Here is a 20,748-nt window from a genome sequence, read left to right on the forward strand (position 1 = left end):
ACAATACAGAGGGTGTATTCATAGTTTAGTTTTGTTTCGTTGTGAAAGGAATAACATTAAGATATAGATTTGATCAAGAAAATTTGTGCACCATGTTCAAAACCTGCTTCTGATTAGGTCATTTTTGACCAAAAACTGGTGTAATGCCCTTGAGGTTAACCCTTATCATGCTGACTGACATAGTAATCATTAACACTGAGCCATGGAACCAAATGCCACAAAAAAAAAATGTCCACCATGCTTGTGCATTATCCATTTACAAATTTTAGTCCCCGAGATGATGACAATGATCAGTTTGTATAAATGGCATAGCTAGGCTTACTTTAGGGGAGGCAGATTTAGGGGCCAAGCAAATTCCGGAAATCATGTAGAAATTTATTTTAAAATTGACGTCCCCAGATGGCTACCAAGCTTTTGTGTGTCTTCATCTTTTATAGCTGGTTTTCATATGATTATTTTACAGGAAATACAGACACACAGCATACAGACAACTTGCACGGATGAGCTAGCAGTTTTTAGGGAAGGAGTTTTGTGTTGTTCTCCCATCCTATGCAGTAAGGAGGATTAGAGAAGCTTTACCATCTGAACAGTATGAAGGATTTAAATTATCAAGACTGAGAATGTGGACTGTTTATGCCAAGTCATAGTATCATTTCTGCAAAGTTTTATAGAAACAGGGTTCAGTGCTGTCTGTTTTGTGGCTGAATGGTGAACATTTTGGAATTCCAGCTTACATTTTTCTGGTTCATGGTATTAACTACAATCTTGGATGAAATTTTACATTTTCAAGTTTGGGAAGTACATAACAGTAATAAATAATAAAAACTCAAGTTAATTTTTTGTATGTATTCTCTCTTGTAAGCAAAGCTGTCACTTCTAGTAGCCTGCCAACAAAATCTGGATGATTGAAACCTCAAATATACTAGGTTAAAATAGAAGAATAGTTTGAATAAAGTACCCTAAACCACTATGTCAATGGGATCTGGAGAGCTTAGGCTTTCATTTTAATAAAAGTGTAATGAGAATCAATCTGAGATTGTTCATTAATCCATGGAATATCAAGGTTACTTGATCATAAACGGGATAAAAAAAATCACATTTTATCCCATGCGGGGAACAAACAGCAAATTTCTGTCAATTCTTTTTGAGAAAAACAAAAAATTGGCAATATGTTTGAAACACCAAAGTTGCATACAAATAGTAAGTCAGCATGAAATTTATATTTATGAAGTCTAAGCTCTTTAGAGAGGAATACTTGTCATTGGAACTTTTTTTTTAAATATAATGTTATCATTTAGTTAGTTAGAATGGAAACCAGATGTAAGTAAAACTTAAATGTAAACTTTTAGCAACTTCCCTAAAGGCTGGTAGCGACCTGTTAATTAACACTGCTCTGCAGCTGTGCCAAAACATCATGTGAACAGACGATTCACAGAGTCGATTGCTCCCCACTACAATGAAACAAAATTAGAAATTGGGAGGCCATCAACTACAGTACTTCAGCAAAGCTTTTGAAATCTGCTTCTGTGTTTTTTTATGGCATCCTGTTCGGATGAATATAGGAGCTTGCAAGTGGTGGGGGCTCTTTTCTGACAGGAACAGGACACTCCTCTCCCAGAGTTCCACTTCTGCAGAAGTTGTTGCAAGCAGTCAAGAAGTTCCCATACATAATCTGTAGAATAGTAAAGATATGAAGAATAATATAATAATAGTTCATAAAAACATACCATTTAGATAGAGGCATTCCAATCACTCCATTTCGGTCAATAGGCATGGCACAGTTGTCGGTCAAGTCTTTGGATGCCCAACTAAGGCGACAGCTGAGTACACCTCAATTGGTGTCCACCTCCACGGATACATGGGTCAGGTTTAACCTGACAACTTGTGCCTGAACAATTCCAATATATTTTTTACTGATTACAACAAAAACCCTTCACCTGTTTGTGCACCTAATATTATGGATTATGTAATCTTCAGCAGGATGTGTGGTCATTGTCTCAGTAGCTTAACCACTGATTATGTAGTAAAGTAAACATGTGGACAGAGTAACATCCTGTCCCATCCCCTTGTAATCCATGGTAAAAGAGTGTATAAGATGCTACTTTCACCATTTGTATTCAGTAGCAGATATCCAGCCAAGTGAAGATATAATATACTCTGTTAAATCCAACTACTTGTTTGTGCCTTTATTTCTTGTTCACATACAGCTGTGACAACTCTACCAGATACAGTATGTATATGCTAATTGAAGTAAAGACTGATGGCCTCACCACACATTCCAGACTACCCCACAGTGTTGGTGTCAAAATTAATAATGATCCTCTTTCCAGAAAGTTATGGCACCAATTAATTTTCCAGACTAGTCTACTATCAATCTTGAAAATTACCTTGAAGCGTCATCTTTGTCATGTTCAGATGAGTTAACTGATGGAGTGTAGTCCGGACTACCTGGCGGTTTTTCGGTGTATCCCGATGTGGATGCCACAGCAGCAGACGGACCATCATCGCCACTTTGAGATGGCCCTGGTTGCTTTGATGGTGTTCTTGTCTCTGTTGGTCCAGTCAGCAACTTCAATGGTGGTAGGGGGACCAGTGAACACTGGACTTCTACATACATGTGTTACATTCACTGAAAATTAGAATAAACGCTTATTATACCACACACATACAGTAGGCTGCTCTTGGACAGGGGTCAGCTGCCTAGATGGTTCACTTATCTTTTTTGAAGGAGAGCATATCCTCCTGCTTTATGTGGCTGCAAAAATATGGGCCACTCACACCATGAGCATTGCAGATGACTTCAGCTTGGTTTCATATAGTATAACTACAATGTAATCTCCCTTCTCTCAGTAACTATAGATGTAGCCTTTATATTTTCCTGTGAAGCCATCAGGTATAGCCTCCTCAACCACTCTCGTCAGGCAGGCGGATATGATGGATAAAATACAATGTATATTATCCCCTAGTCAGCCTGCCCAATGTGCAGTTTTAATTGCTATTTTGCTTTCAACGAGTACTGTTTCTAAAATTTTGGCCCCTGTACTCACTTCTGCTATAGAATACTCTATAGATGTATGAAAGTTTTCCATTCTTCCTTGTATTACCCTAGCTTACACTTCTGTACCACATTTTCTCCCCCCCCCCTCCCCATTCATCACTCTATTAAAACCTATTTATGGGGACCTTTCGGCCGCAATACTGCTGCCTCCTTTTTGTCTGGTAGCTTGCCCCCCATATACATGCCTCGATGTTTTACTGGTGGAGATTCCTTTTATCCCGTTCAAAACTGACTACTTAAATCTTTAATGCCTGTCACCACCCTCCCCTCCCCCATTTCCCAACTGTTTTTCGGTAATATCAAGCACATGTCTATAAGATCATGCTACCTTTAGATGGAGATGTACATTCTGCAGAATCCTGCCTTTATTTTCACTGCAGTTGGTTGGGGAACAGCTTCTAGATTAATCTAAGTATTGAAAATTGGGAAAGAAAATAAGAAGGAAGTTATGAAAGTTTATTTAAGAAAGCAGTTTGATATGTTTGAAAGTACCTGTCACAAGCGTTTTCTCTTGTAACAAAAATTGCAGCCCTACCAACAAAAATGGCAAAATATAAGGATGTCATTTACTGTGAAACATATGAGCTATGACTCTGAGTATATAGATAGGTGGGAGCACATTATAATATTGGACAAAATGACATGTAAACATCTTATGCTTGTTATTCTGGATTTTTCATGATGTACCACAGATAAAAGTTAATATAGCCCTAGCCTACACCTAACTTTATCGTCGCCGTACCTAATTTAGGGCCTAACTAACTGAACGAAATTATAAGAATTAGCCTACTGTAAGTTAGTAATAATACCAAGTTAGTCCTTGTTGTAGTAGGCCTAGGCCAGAAAATACACTTACTCTTTTCCGATCCAGCTTCGCAACTACTGGTCTACTTGTTTCTATATCTCCTGGAGATTTGAAGATACTTTCTCCAAATAGAGAAGGAACGGCATTGTCTTGTAGACGGCGATTCGCTCGAAGGTCCAAGCCAATCTGTACTTAGGCAGCTACAGTAGGCTGGCTGAGTGCACTGGTACTAAGCTATCGCTGTATACAGTGTTTGACGAACACGAAACTTTCTTGTACTGTTGTGCACCCATTCTCATCTGATATTTTGTTTACTGTCCGTGACGTATTGTTTACGGCTTTGATATCGGTTAGCATATTAGGCATATCTAGCTTTGGTAACATGGGCGGTTCCCCCCGTGACGTCATTATCTTACGGAATTAGCTTGGTTATTAACTTAATTAAAACAGCAAAGAAACAATTGTGGAACTCCAAATTTGGAATATAGGGTTTTGATATGTAGCTTTTCAATTTGTGTAAGTTTGAAGGAAATCTGTTACGTGTCACTTGACCTTTAAGGACAATGATTGACACAATAATTTAACGTTCCTATTACGGTTTATTCGACGTGGTTTCTTACGATAATTCAGCAAGTAAACAAGAGCGATTCTATATATGGAACACTCAGAATGCAATGTGATAAGCATATAAACTATCGTTCATAATGATAACTCCACATATACAATCAAAATGTCATGTAAAGTTCAAGGTTATATTTAGTTACTCTATTCCTAGCATTGGTTGGCAGCCTGCCAGAATCCGTAGTTTTTGTTGATAGAATCTATGCGTTGTTGTGCGTCTTTCTGCAAACCTATTGTGCGTGACATGGTATTATATTTGCATACATTTGAATTCAGCTGTACGCAATCAATTGGCTTGTCCAATCAAGAGTTATTATATGTGGCTATGGTAAGGTGACCATATTTTCGTGACTGAAATCGTGACTGTATTGCGTGACTGATATGGGGGAGGGGTTTAAGGGAAGGGGCTGCCCCCCTCCCCTTTGGAAAATTTTCAAGTGTCTAAGGTGCTTAGATGTAAAATGGTGATACTTTGAAGCACTTTTTAAATCAATTTTATTTTCAAAAATGTAGCTTTTTCTTAAATGAAATCCACTAACTTTACGTGGTTCTTTGAGAGCTTGTAATTTGCTCATGCTCACACTATAAGTGTTGTTGTGTCGCCGTAAGTTGTCATTTATACTGTCGAAAGAGTGTTAGGCTAGATCGATCTAGCATATTTTTACCAGTGTTTCCACTTTACATGGGCCCACCTGAAATACTGGTTATAAGTTCCGTTCTGCGACTGCACACTTGACTAAATTTTGCTTTTACAATTATTTTACTAATAATGTGGGATATTTTCGAAATTCCTGAACATTTTGACGAATCGGGGACATTTTCGGGGACACTTGTTCATCGGGGACAGCACACTGTAATCGGGGACTGTCCCCGAAAATCGGGGACGTCTGGTCACCTTAGGCTATGGGCAATTCAGCCAATCAGCTGAGTGTGCGTACCTGCTGGTTTATTCCAGTTGGCGTGACTTCAAAGAAGCATATTTTCATATTTGAGAGTTCTCAGTTAGTCTTCATCCCATAAGGACGTATTGTAAGTGTTCTCATTACTTTGGGCCCTTTATTATTTAACCGTTTCAAGTTTCAGCCCATCTATTGTATTCAATTTTGAATCCGGACCTTTCAATAAAGTTATCATGAAGTATCTGATTCGTCTCCTGAACTGTTTCTCGTATAATTATTATGTTTCGGACTTAACCCTCTGCAAAATAATCTTGGTAATGCGCCCACACTAACCTGACATAAGTATCAACTAAAACCCTGCCTTACATATTTAATTTCTATAGGTCTTTTACCTATTGTAAAAATACCAGTTTAAACTCATGACAAACTATGTGTGTTAACAAAATATGTGAATATTATGCCCTTAATCCCCTTCCCTTATTACACCAGCTTTCCTTTCATCTCTTCACTGAAGTCCACATGCTTTCATGCCAGCTATATTTCAATGCAACTTCAACTTGATACCGTACTAGCTGCCCTGCAAACCAAATGGTGTGTATTCAGAAATTCATATGATTTCACAGCATGGAAACTCTGCAACTGGTTAGAACAAACTTGTGCTAATTGTTGGCAAGTTTCCATTGACAAAACAATGTAACAGTAGGCAGATTGAGAGTCATTTGATATAGTTTTCCTAAAATGAGTTATAAAAATACTGAGGGAACCATTTGCAGAATTCTATTAGTTTTCGACAAAATTATCTAAACAATATGAATTGTGCTTTTACACCATAAGATAGTTTTGTCACAGTCCTACCTTTTTAAACAATAAGGCCAGATACACAGCGTAGAGTAATTACACACACCTTAGTCATCATCTATGATTTCCTTTTGAAAATAAAATAAAAGAATCTTTAGTTTTGGAGAATAGAAAATTCCTTTTGCAGACCTGCCAACCTGTTTGACCCCAAAATAGGGAGAATAACATTTATCAGGGCCAAAAAATAGGGAGAATAAGGGGAAAATAGGGAGCTTGGTAATTTTCAACTGAAATGATATAAATACTCCTAAATAAGTATAGTCTACTTATGCAATACAGTGAGAGAATCATCCAATCAGTGTTTCTTGTTGTAGTTTACAGTAGCTCGCTTCGCCTTCTACAGGGTTTCTTTAGTAGGCTTCCATTTGAAACAGGGAACAGTGGACTTTGGGTACTGTGACTTCATGCCTAGTATGCTAGATAGAGTCCCCATCAAGCTTGAGACTTGACCGACTGTCTGTCTTGTTCTTGCGAACTACACTGAATAGCCTTTCCTGTTCAGCGTTACTGTGGGGAATTACTAAGACTAGGACTAATTGTTGGCTATTTTCAGAAATGTCGCAAGTTGAAACATTAAAAAACCGGGAGAATAGAATATGAAACCGGGAGATTCGGGTAAAAACCGGGAGTCTCCCGGTAAAACCGGGAGAGTGACGGGTCTGCTTTTGACTTTGAAACACTAATTTGATATTATTAGACCATTAATAATAGCAATCATTATTTTAAATAGTTCATAGGTGTTCAGTAAAACTGGTTACCTACTATCAGAGTACTGGGTAGAGTATTTTTTTTAAATTAACACTGAGCTATTGACAGCAAGATTCATAAAACCATTGAAAATTCCCCCCAATATGATTTTTTACCTACAGTACAACATTGAGTGATTTGAGTCCCAGCAATATTTAGGAAATGTTTATCTTCCTTTAATCTATCCATCTAAGTCCTGCAGACCAAACTTAATATGCGCCATTAAAAGGCACTGTTTAGTATTTTAATTAAGTTGGTTGTGATGATAGGCATAAATTAGGCCCATTAACAAAAGTAATAATAAGTGGAAATTATAATGGGAAAATATAAAATACAACAAACTTTTACAAAGAAATTACTGTAACAAAAGAAGGTGACTACTTTTAATGGATACACATGTGAGTTACTATTTGTGGATAATTTGTATGAAACCAATTCATTTGATGCCTGCTTCACGTTTTCTATTTTTCCCTTAAAACAGTGGGTAAACTGTACCTAATACTAGCTACAGGAGTACACCTAATACAGTGGGTATACTGCACCTAATACTACCTACTGTAGTATACACTTAATACAGTGGGTAAACTGCACCTAATACTACTTACTGTAGCATACACTTAATAAAGTGGGTATACTGCACCTAATACTACCTACTGTACCTACTGTAGTCTTGTCTTAATACAGTGGGAAAACTGCACCTAATACTACCTACTTATATACACTTAATACAGTGGGTAAACTGCATCTAATACTAACTACTTTAGTATACACCTAATACAGTGGGTAAACTGCACCTAATACTACCTACTGTAGTATACACCTAATACAGTGGGTAAACTGCACCTAATACTACCTACTGTAGTATACACCTAATACAGTGGATAAACTGCAACTATTACTACCTACTGTAGTCTTCACTTAATACAGTGGGAAAACTGCACCTAATACTACCTACTTTAGTATACACTTAATACAGTGGGAAAACTGCACCTAATACTACCTACTGTAGTATACACCTAATACAGTGGGTAAACTGCACCTAATACTACCTACTGTAGTCTTCACTTAATACTGTGGGAAAACTGCACCTAATACTATCTACTGTAGGCTTCACTTAATACAGTGGGAAAACTGCACCTAATACTATCTACTGTAGTCTTCACTTAATACAGTGGGAAAACTGCACCTAATACTACCTATTTATATACACCTAATACAGTGGGTAAACTGCACCTAATACTACCTACTGTAGTATACACCTAATACAGTGGGTAAACTGCACCTAATACTACCTACTGTAGTATACACCTAATACAGTGGGTAAACTGCACCTAATACTATCTACTGTAGGCCTCACTTAATACAGTGGGAAAACTGCACCTAATACTATCTACTGTAGTCTTCACTTAATACAGTGGGAAAACTGCACCTAATACTACCTACTGTAGTATACACTTAATACAGTGGGTAAACTGCACCTAATACTACTTACTGTAGCATACACTTAATAAAGTGGGTATACTGCACCTAATAATACCTACTGTACCTACTGTAGTCTTCACTTAATACAGTGGGAAAACTGCACCTAATACTACCTACTTATATACACTTAATACAGTGGGTAAACTGCATCTAATACTAACTACTTTAGTATACACCTAATACAGTGGGTAAACTGCACCTAATACTACCTACTGTAGTATACACCTAATACAGTGGGTAAACTGCACCTAATACTACCTACTGTAGTATACACCTAATACAGTGGATAAATTGCAACTATTACTACCTACTGTAGTCTTCACTTAATACAGTGGGAAAACTGCACCTAATACTACCTACTTTAGTATACACTTAATACAGTGGGAAAACTGCACCTAATACTACCTACTGTAGTATACACCTAATACAGTGGGTAAACTGCACCTAATACTACCTACTGTAGTCTTCACTTAATACTGTGGGAAAACTGCACCTAATACTATCTACTGTAGGCTTCACTTAATACAGTGGGAAAACTGCACCTAATACTATCTACTGTAGTCTTCACTTAATACAGTGGGAAAACTGCACCTAATACTACCTATTTATATACACCTAATACAGTGGGTAAACTGCACCTAATACTACCTACTGTAGTATACACCTAATACAGTGGGAAAACTGCACCTAATACTACCTATTTATATACACCTAATACAGTGGGTAAACTGCACCTAATACTACCTACTGTAGTATACACCTAATACAGTGGGTAAACTGCACCTAATACTATCTACTGTAGGCTTCACTTAATACAGTGGGAAAACTGCACCTAATACTATCTACTGTAGTCTTCACTTAATACAGTGGGAAAACTGCACCTAATACTACCTACTTATATACACTTAATACAGTGGGTAAACTGCACCTAATACTAACTACTTTAGTATACACCTAATACAGTGGGTAAACTGCACCTAATACTACCTACTTATATACACTTAATACAGTGGGTAAACTGCACCTAATACTAACTACTTTAGTATACACCTAATACAGTGGGTAAACTGCACCTAATACTACCTACTGTAGTATACACCTAATACAGTGGGTAAACTGCACCTTGAATCCTTGATACTACCTACTGTAGTCTACACTTAATACAGTGGGAAAACTGCACCTAATACTAACTACTTTAGTATACACTTACTACAGTGGGTAAACTGCACCTAATACTACCTACTCTAGTATACACCTAATACAGTGGATAAACTGCACCTAATACTAACTACTTTAGTATACACTTAATACAGTGGGTAAACTGCACCTAATACTACCTACTGTAGTATACACCTAATACACTGGGTAAACTGCACCTAATACTACCTACTTTAGTATACACTTAATACAGTGGGTAAACTGTACCTAATACTATCTACTTTACTCTTCTTTGCATACAAAGTTGTATCATCAACTCCTTGGGATGATTTTCAGCTTTTACTGATTTTTACACAAAATTTGAAACTTGATATAGGTTGTACAGATCTTTCCACTAGTAACATTAGTGAATTGGGGAGGTTCAATATGAAGCTCAACCAGCTATTTAAATACATGTGCTGATGTTTGCATAAAATTAATACTTTCTCTGATCCCATGCTGTTGTGCTTTCCTGTTGTTGAGGTTCTCTTTGAACCTCTTCTGTGTTAAACTACTGTAGTTCCCATTAGGGTTTTGTCATGTTCAGCTACGTTATTTAGCAGCTGTGAATCAGGAATCGGGAAACGTTGCTAAATGGGGAAGGTGTGAAGTGGTTTCACATAAATGTACAATACACACTGTTGAGGTGTGTAGGGGCTGATACTATTTATTGATACAGTGTTATTGTACACTGAACCTTTCACATTTTGGATTCTTTCTGTGCATTTGCAGTTAAAGTTTATCTAAACTTTACAACAGCATATTTGGTATCAATGCAGATATGATAATTACTAATTTGAGGACAATAAGCCTGTATAAATTGATTGGCGTCTGAGACTCTATGGTAAGATGTTATTTATAATTAGAGGAGAAAATAAAATGTAATTATGTTGATAAGTACTATAATATGTTGTGGTGTACTGTAGATTGGGTGAGGTGCTGTTTTTGTTTCATTTGGTGTATGTATACATTTAGTTATCAGTATCGACTATCATGTATTTTGTGTAGTACTGTAATAAATGTCCATCATTTTGAGTCATGAAAGCCTATGCAGTAATTATTGATAAAGTGTTGTATACATAGCCTATCATTTCCTTGTTTACTAATTATGATAAATCAATGGGTTGGGAAGCTGGATGATACGGAATCACAGTATGATTTTAAGCCATAGTATTTGGTTTTCATTTTACACAGTACATTGTGGGCTTACGACATTTATTCTTTATCAAGCTAACTTGATATAAAGGTTCCATAATTAATAGATTTGGGAAGGCAGACTAAGGTTTCATGAAATGGGATACTGGTACTGTAGATGGTTTCCAAATATCAACTTATTCTAAGAGTGACTATTAAGCCTGATATTTCCTTTCTTGGAAGTGCCTGAACAAATTGCACAACTATTTTTTCCCTCTTCGTTTGTCTGTCTGTATGTGTGCATTAAGAAAGGAAGTATGATATTAGCTTTGTTTTAATGATTACAGCGCTCTTATGCTTTAATCTTTTCCCACAAATACATTGATAATACACTCCTGTGGATTCCTGGACTGCCCTTTTCTGGGTGGATATCTGCGCATTATAAATATTTGTTGTTGTTATTTTTATGATATTGCACATAACAGAAGTGATAATTATTATGCATGTGTAATAAATTACATAAATTTTGCTATAGTTAGCAATGACTGTTATATAAATTCTTCTGGAGTTGCAGACAGCTGTCAATATGATTCAGGCATCCATGAAAATGTTTTGGTATTTATATGTGCTAGACATCTGTACTGCCACACATTTCTAACACTTCCACACATGGGCCACCTTTTATAAGGTTGTACAGTACTTCAGTAACACAAATTTTATTTCTTTTATCAGGTAATATCTACTGTCACATTCTTCAAAAAGTTGCTTGTGTGGATATCGGTGACAAATGCCAAATCAGGCAAAATTAACCTCACTTTATGTTATGGAAGCTGTGCAAAAGTTTTGTGTTGAAATGAAACATTGTATTCATAGAATTTATTTGATGATAACACTCAAAGGATTGCACCACTAATAACCAGTGTCCTAAAATTAAGAGAACTAATATAAACTTAAAATTATGTTCTCTTTGCATTGTCAAGTATCTGAGCACTGTTAAAATTAATCAGTGAAATGGTATTATAAATGACAATGAATGCATATGCCTGCAGTAGTATTAGTATACCTACATAAAGGAAACATCATTGTTCTGTATGTAAATGGAAATGTTATCAAACATATAATCAAGTCATTCTGTTGTTTTTGAGATATCAGGTGTTGTCATGTTCTTTCACATGACAGACCAAAGACTTTGAAAGAGTCACAATATGACTTGAGAGAGACACTACCCACATGTAAAGTAGTGCGGATAATGTCTTACTATATTCTTTTATTTATTAGTACTCCTTTGTAGTTCTTATTACATCTAGTTTACATCTCTATACTTCATTGACATGTTTAATTTAGACTTACACTGAAATACATATAAAAAGTTTTTTAACTAAAACTGTTGTCTCTATGTACAGTGAGAATCCTCCTAGCTCTTGTAGTTATGTTACTTTAAAGCTTTGATATTTTGCAAACCTACAAGCAAGGTTTTTTTGTATCTTTATATCTTGAAAGAATTTTTTCATGAGAAGTAGCTCAATCATGAGTAAAGGTAAAACATGATGTTGGGTTTTTGTCTTCTTTAATTCACACCTTTTTCATTTATTCTCTCCTCGCTGATGAGATTGACATCACCACCCTGCTTCTATCCTTTATCAGAGTACAACTTTTCTATTTATTCCAGCATTTGCTTCTTCTTCCCTATTATGCATTTATGTAGACATCAACATACAGTGTTGTATGCTTTTTCTCTGATATGTAATTATAATCACTAGTTCACTACATCTGGGGAAAGTTGTTATTATCTAGAATGAAATGTCTACTACAGTAATTGCATGTTGCATTTAGTCTGCTCTCAGATATGACTTACAGTATATTATACAGTACATAATATTATACATGTATGGAGGCAGGAACTTCACTACAGTATAAGATATAGCAACGATTTTGCAGTTCTAACATGCTTAGTTTAGGGTTAATACTGCTGATAAATAATTTTCCAAACAGATCAAACAATGAATGATGAAAGCCTGAAGGCATTACTGACTGTTACTTTAATTATTGAATGGTTGTCCATCAGATGAAACTACAACGTAGTGTTGTCTGTTGTCTGACGAAATTTAGGCCAGATGCCTCTGACCAGTGCCAATGGGTACAGAATATATATCCGTTAGTTATAGTAAGGTATATACTGTAGATACGCCAAGTGTCTACGGGCCACCAAAGGAGGCTTCTGCAATTACTTCTAGCCAAGAAGTACCAACTCCCTATTTTGGGGTTTTGCCTACAAAACTTAATTTGGGGTGCCTGAGGGCCAGTGGCACATAGGGCCCAGTGAATGCTGAGGGACTCAGAGTAATACAGCACTTTTTCAGAAAAATGAAACCAGGGAATAACTTTTATTCATTCATACTTAGTAAAGATTCCTAAATCCTATTGGTCCATTCAGGTCAGCTGACCGTGGTTAATCCTGTGAGTAACGCACGGTAAAATTACGGGGCATCACTTTAATAAATCTTTGGTTATATGTAACCTAAAATGTTTTGTTTTATGATTTTTCCCCCACACAAATGGTAGTGTATGAATGAACGGGGTTAATCAACGGTCTAGCGTGCGTTACTCACATGATTAATGCTCTCCGGGTGTTAATGCTATCAGCCCTCGTGCATCGCTTGCATTATCCCCCGATCGTGCATTAATCCTGTGAGTAACGCACGCTAGACCGTTGATTAACCCCTTACTCAAATTTTGTGTCATAGTTTTGAAGGCACTGAATCTGATCTCTTATAAAAAATGCTTTGGTTCCTGTGTAAAAACCTGCTACTGTATACATTTTTGGACTTGTACAGCAATTTGACCAATTTGCGTAGCATTTTGTGATGAGATACTGGATAAAGTATGCCATGGGATGCCCTTTACAATCATTGATACCTCTTGGAATAAATCTGCATACTACAGTTACTTTATACAATATATATAAAATGTGACAGATTATCACAAGTTATGTGATACATTGTATACACTTGTTAAACTTTCATGATTAAGTATTAACATGATTTCCATGACACTGCCTAAATTTACTGTACAGTATCTTCATTTAAATGTTTATAGATGCATTAACATAATTATCATAACAAAACTCCCCCCCAACAAAAAAAGATAGGTCATTAAATTTCCTATAAGAATGACTTTATCCTTCCCTCACAATAATTTTCCAAGTTTTGATCTAATGATAAAGACAAGATACTGTATAAAAGAGTTATTGTTTTCCACCATCTTTATAAATCTCCATGCATTAAATCAATGTTCCATTATTCTTTTATAGAGTGGTACCTTTCTTGTACTAAATCCTTTGACTCAAGGTGGACACTTTTTTAAGAACATGTGTTTTAACCATGGAGTTCATTAAGAGAAAGATCCGGATCGGACCCCTCTCAGGGAAGCGCAAGTCGGATATTAAGAGCTTCTCAAAGAACAAGAGAGAATTTTCTAATGAAGTTCAGTTCTATGCAATAACTTCTTGTTGGGATCTGGAAAGGGTAAATTATGATCCAGGTGTCTGTGATCAGCAACAGATATGTAGATGTCTCCGAAGTAGAGTTCCACAAGGAATGAAGGCATTTCACTGTTGTGGCCTTCTCAATGACGCCATGTTTCTCAATGATTTTAATCATAACTGCTCGAGGAGGAATAAGAGATGGGTTGCCATGAAAGACGGCGACTCCAACAAATTACGGAATGAGAATCTCGCTAATGATATCGGTGGCTTAAATCACAAAGAAAACAGGAGAAGTTTCGCAAATCCCCCCCGTCAAAGTGATGCAGCAATCTTGATGTCATCTAATTATTCCAATGAGAGGAACATCATGTCTGCACAACGGAAATGGATGAAGAGCAAAGACAATGACAATATCAAATTTGATTGTGATTTAGTTAGCATGTCGACGTGCAATGGAGATTGTGAGAAGTGCAGCGAAGAGTGGCAGTACGTACTCGTCACGCCGAAGGAGAACACTGATAGAATGCATCGTGGGGTAGTGGAAGTACACGAGGCTGATAACGATGTGACAGATCAGGTGACACCTGGGGATGTGTTAGATGAGAAGAGGATGCATTCATCTTCTTCATCTTTGGCTTCTGTCAATTCCTCCGTCTCGTCAAATTCCGCTACTTGTGGCAGCTACACCTTGTGGCACAGTATGGATGATGTATCTGAGCTTGACGACAGTGACGATGTGAACAAAAATGATTTGACACCAGAAAGGTGCAGGTCTCGCAGTGTCTGCACATGCGGCAGTGTGAGGTACTCTGAATGTGAAATGTTGAGTGAAAATAGAAAATTGAAGAAGAAGTTATTACCAATTCAGGGAGACTTTGAATCTAACGAATCCATTACTTCTGTGGAGTTTGAAGTCAAGCCAAAACTGAAACCCACATTTGACAGTAAGAGTGCAACCAAGTTTAATAACAGCCACAGACACCAAAAATTGGTCGTCAGCACATTAGATGACAGAGAGGAGCAGCCATCAATAATGTGTACACAGGAAATTAGTTTCTCTCATCAGGATGAAACCTTCCGAGACGGCCAAAGCTTTGAAATGGAACAGAATAAAGTAGGAAACCCTAGGTCCTTGGAAGAAAGAAATGCTAGTACAAATATGCATCCAAAACCAAAGCCAGCTGGACATCTGCTTATGGATATTCATAATTTATCCAAAGTTGACAATAATTCTAGCACAGAAAACAATTTAAAACTTGGATCAGAATCCCCTGTAAAGTTTGCTACAGGTGTTGTTACAGAGAAGACGAAACATAATTTACAGATAGTGAAGATAGCGCAAGATGGAAAGGATCATAGTAGCTTGAACAGTGCCTCTAATGTAAACAACATCAATACACCAGAGCAGAGCACATCCATAGCGATGGATGGAAAAGCATCCAGACACGTTGCTTGGGCCTTGGCAAACAATGCAGCTGCCATTATTTTACTCCTTGATCATAAAATGTAAGTAAAAACTGGCGAAAAGTAACAATTTCTTCACATTTGTTTTTTGCTGTGAATTTTGTGCAAAGATCATCACTGTAGTTAGATTTACAGTAGTTCTAACTTTACACAACAGAACTTGTATGTCAATTTCACAGTCTCTAATTGATGGCACTTGCACCTACAGTAGCATTTAGAGTATACAATTCTAGTCAGGACTCATTGTAGATCATTTCCAATACTCTTTCCTATGTTGGATACATGTTACAGATCTGCCTCCAGTGTACACGTGTAGTAGCTATATTCAGCTTAACTAGACCTATAGAATAATAGTACTGTATACACATTTCATTAAGATGTACTATACAAGAAATATTGCTTATGAAAAATGCCAGACTACATTGACCAAATTTTCTTACTCCAAGCAAGTTCTGCATGTTTCTTGCCAATTCCACTTCTACCAAACTCTTCACATATAAAGGAATTTGTCCTGTATTTTGTGGAGGTATTAGTCTGAAACAGTGTACAGTACATACTGTACTGTACAGGAGCAGCTGGTACAGTATACAGTAATTATACAGTTTGCAATGCCCATAATGTCAAAGCACTTGTAAGCTACATTGCGAAGGTGTTACATTAGTATCAGACTAAATATATGAATATGCAGACTTTAATATAGCAGCTGTGCAGTACATTTTGTCTCTCATTTTAAGCTGTGAAAGCAAATTTTATGTAAGTGCATATCTCTATGATATAATCCTTTTTCTCTAGGAAAACAGAATACCCATTAGTTCCAGCACATAATGCCAAATGTTTTACATCTACTGTAGTACTCTCTTGTATATCTATTTCTGTAGTACACAAGCAGTTCACAGTCACCTCCACAATTGATTATGTATGCCATTTTACTGTAAAGGTACATCATAGCATTTAACTCATGTTCTGCAACAAATAACTGTAGTTGGAAAATTGTATTTTCTTTTGTGATGCTCTAAAATAATTTATCTGTCACCAACTTTGTACACTGTTGTCATTATTTGGTTGCTAACTTAACATGCATTGCTTGATTAAATGTAAAAAATGATAGGTATTGTAATTTTTTCAATAAAATTTCTCATTAATTTCAGTGTTTTTTTGCTTTCTTATTTTCTTTCGCTATAGACTCTATGTTGCACCATCCCGCACCACTTGTTTCTTTTCTGCATGACTCCTGTAAAAAGCTTTCCTGCTGACTCATTTTAGTAATTCTTCAAAGGAATATTTAGTGAGCAGCTGGTACAGTATGGTATTCATACACACTCTTCTACTTTTTTTTGTATTTTTTACGTTGTAATTTATTTTCTCATTGGAAAGAAAAGCTGTCATTTTAAGAATCTGTCAGATTAATGAAATAAATAGCTTATATGTCATTTGAACTAATGTAAATATCATTTATAACCAATTTGGAATTTAAATGATCATAATAACACTCATTTTCCTCCTTCCCTTACACCTCCACCTCTCTCTCCACCTCCGTCCTTGTTGACATAGACATGGAAGTCAGCGTTCAGTGGTGACTACATTTCAATGTCATGTTGAGGATTTGAAAACATTCCAGTGTGCCTGTTTCCGTTTTGTGCCAAGGCCTTAGATATTGCATCACTTTACACTACACATACTGTAATAGGCTGATATAATGTTACATCGTAGTAAACACACTTATGACAGATTTATTGACATCACCATGAAAGGTTGATAGATAAACAGGGATTATACTTAAATAAGCCAGTTCTTGATCTTTAAATGTACTAGCTCTCAAGTTTCTAGTTCCATACTTGTATCATAGCTTAACCTTAAGAACTATCAATTTTCATAAAGTATAAAGTTCATATCCTGTTCCCACTCAAAATTGAGAAGAACTGAACTTAGCTGAAGGAGCCAGACAAAAGTTTTTAATGAGACTTTTGTTGTGTTCAACTAATCATACTGTAGCCTTGGATTGATGTACATCAGTCATTTCCATATATATGCATATTGCATTATTGACTGAGAGCGCATTATTATTGAATTACATGATTATATATATTACGTGTGCAAACAGAAACAGTTGCAAAATTTGTGTATGATGTACAGTAATCTTACATCATGAATGCAGTAAATTGATCATACAGCATCCTGGATGCTTCAGATGTTTGTTCAATTTAAAACTGTTTTGGAGCATTATAGAGCCATTTTTAAGCAAAGGATATAAATAAGACCAGTGTATGATCAGGAAACTACCCAGGCTCTTTCTCTTACTACCTGAGGGCCGAGGCCAAGAATACTTTTCTAACATGTGTATGTGGCTGTCATGTTGTCCAATGTTTACTGTTACTGTTTACTGTTATTGCAAATTATGGCTTGAGAATATTTTCTATCTTTACTTAAAGTTAATTTTCTGTTATGGCTTTTATAGTTTCATGTGAGATATTTATATATATATATATATATATATTATTGAAAACGTAATGAAAAGGAAAATCCAGGAAAAAACTTCCAGCCTCCACCTGGATTCCAACCCGGGCCTCCCGCTTGTACGCGGACACCCGAACCATGGATGCTGATTGTATGTCCAGAGGTTCGAAACTGGTAAGGAAGGTTGTTATTTCACTGTAGGCGTTTGTCACCTGTAACGAACAATACTAGTTCTGTTTATGGTGACATATTATGCCTTACTCTAGAGATCAAACATGATGCTAACCAACTTGAATATCATTTGTGATTCCTAAAGGCAGATCTCGAAAGAGATACTTTGAACAGACTTTATGTAAATGAAATGGAGGTAAACGACAAAGGCAAATGAATATATATAATTGAAAACTTAATCAGAAGGAAAATCCAGAACAGTGAAAAAACTTCCAGCCTCCACCGGGATTCGAACCCGGGCCTCCCGCTTGTACGCGGACCCTAACCATGGACGCTGATTGTATGTCCAGAGGTTCTTAACCGATAAGGAAGGTTGTTATTTCACTGTAGGCGTTTGTCACCTGTAACGAACAATACTAGTTCTGTTTATGGTGACATATTATGCCTTACTCTAGAGATCAAACATGATGCTAACCAACTTGAATATCATTTGTGATTCCTAAAGGCAGATCTCGAAAGAGATACTTTGAACAGACTTTATGTTAATGAAATATATATATATATATATATATACATATATATATATATATATATATATATATTTACTTCGCTCCTCGCTTACCTGTCACCTCACAACGTTAGCACCTCATTCTACCGTGCCTATAAAGTCCTGGTAAAATAGGAACACTGTGCGCCCTCTATGACGGGACCCCCCCCGGTCACTCCTCCTCATTCTACCATTAAAAGTGTCACACGAATTTCTTGTGGAAAAATTTCCCTAGGATTGCGTCTTGGTTTTCTTTAGCGATCGTTGGAAGTTTCTTTCCTCGGATTCTTAGGAGTATTGCAGTCCTTTCCAGTCGGATAAGCATGCTTTTTGTTGAAAGGGAGGGTTTTGGGGACTGTTTTTCTTAGTGCGTTTCCGCCCTTAGGTTTTTTTTGCGTGGGTAGCAGTTCGGTGAACTGCCTGGGTTTTCCCGCCATATTCCTTCCCCACGCTTTAGGCGTGTTGTTGTATTTTCATGTTCATAGCATGTTTGCATTGTATTTCTATTCGCTATGTCTTCTCCTATATATCGCTCTGTCATGTTCTTTTTCAGCTTTTGTGTTGATTGTTGTTAAGCCACTTTTGTAGCGTATTTCGTATTTTGCCGTTGCTAGGTTACGCGACGTACCTCTACTCACCGTTAGTTATCTCCCGTTATCTCCCGTTTTCTTGTTAGTTTGCATTGTTTTGTAAGCTTAAGAGTTAGTCTTTCCTTAATTCAAGGGTTTCTCGTAACCAGCTGAAGTGTATCAACTGGTCGATGTTTCGGCCAGGCAGAGTCTGGGAAGAACACGATCTGTGTCCTAAGTGTAGAACCTGCACCAGACGGGACCCATTCCTGGTCTGCATAAAGTTTTAGCCAGCCCAGTGGCAGGAGATAGACCAGGGTCTTACGAGTCTAGGAAGCAAGCTTCAGGGCTGGCTGGATTTGATTCCAAATGCCATCGGTGCCCCAGAAAGAGATATAGGAGAGACGAGAGAGAGAGAGGAGGAGGGAGAAGTGGTGAGAGAGGTGGAGGAAAGTGGCCAGGACAGGGCCGAAGGAGAGGTGGAGAGAGAGGGGGGAGAGAGAGAGAAAGAGAACCCCTAACGGCCAAAGGGAAGGGCAGGAGCAAGGGCAAGGCTCCTGCCAAGAAAAGACGTCTTTAGAAGAGGCACGGCTCGGCCGGGCTAGAGGCAACGTCTCAGTCCGGGTCGCAGCAAGAGAGACCCACGGAGGGTGGGCTGCAGGCCACGGAGAGCTCGGGTCCGAGAGATTACGACCAAAGGGTCGCTGAAACGGAGCCGGTCCCATAGCAGGGGGCGGAGAGGGAGCCGGAGAGGCGGGTCCCAACTGAAATCCCGACCCGGGAAAGCAGGGGAAGAAAGACCTCCAGACCGATTTGACAGATTGAGACCGGATGATTGCAGGCTCCGGGAGCCCGGGTCCGGCGAGAGAGGCCGGAGGAGAGAGAGAGGAGAAAGAGATATTGCCCCCCAAGGTCCCGGCGCCGTCCGGATTTTATGACCAAGGGGGAAGGCAAGGGCAAGGGTCAAGGCCAATAAAATGCCCATTAGAAATTCCGACCGAAACTGACAGAATGTCCGGGTCGAGGAGAGTGGTACCCGGCGTGGTACGCACACAGAGATGGGCTCCGGGAGCCCGGGTTCGTCGAGACCCCAGGTCCGGGGTATATTTGAACAGACTTTATGTTAATGAAATAATATAAATAAGATAAATATATATATATTTATATATATTTATATATATAAATATATTTATTTATTTATATATATATATATAGGGTCATCATGTGATGTGATATATATGTACAGTAGTGTCATATG

The 20,748-nt window shown here is 37.5% G+C and overlaps 1 protein-coding gene and 1 long non-coding RNA gene across 4 annotated transcripts in view; one reads left to right on the forward strand and one right to left on the reverse strand.

Moving 5' to 3' along the window:
- LOC139979184 (uncharacterized) overlaps positions 1-20,748 on the forward strand; it is a 137,405-nt gene that overhangs the window by 2,590 nt on the left and 114,067 nt on the right. For 2 of the 3 annotated variants that reach the window (XM_071989921.1, XM_071989920.1), the window contains exon 2: positions 14,112-15,791. In XM_071989921.1, coding sequence (XP_071846022.1) covers positions 14,182-15,791 — 1,610 coding nt within the window. In that variant the 5' untranslated portion in view covers positions 14,112-14,181. Of the gene's footprint in view, positions 1-9,913; positions 10,512-14,111; positions 15,792-20,748 lie in introns of those variants that run through there. The other variant, XM_071989922.1, reaches the window with a different exon arrangement.
- Positions 465-5,865, reverse strand: LOC139979213 (uncharacterized). Its single transcript, XR_011797122.1, has 4 exons — positions 3,915-5,865; positions 3,387-3,466; positions 2,388-2,629; positions 465-1,672 (listed from the first exon to the last, which is right to left on the reverse strand). It is a non-coding gene; the product is annotated as an uncharacterized lncRNA (long non-coding RNA).

This window comes from Apostichopus japonicus, chromosome 13 (genome assembly GCF_037975245.1).
Source record: "Apostichopus japonicus isolate 1M-3 chromosome 13, ASM3797524v1, whole genome shotgun sequence".
Classification (NCBI taxonomy): domain Eukaryota; kingdom Metazoa; phylum Echinodermata; class Holothuroidea; order Aspidochirotida; family Stichopodidae; genus Apostichopus; species Apostichopus japonicus.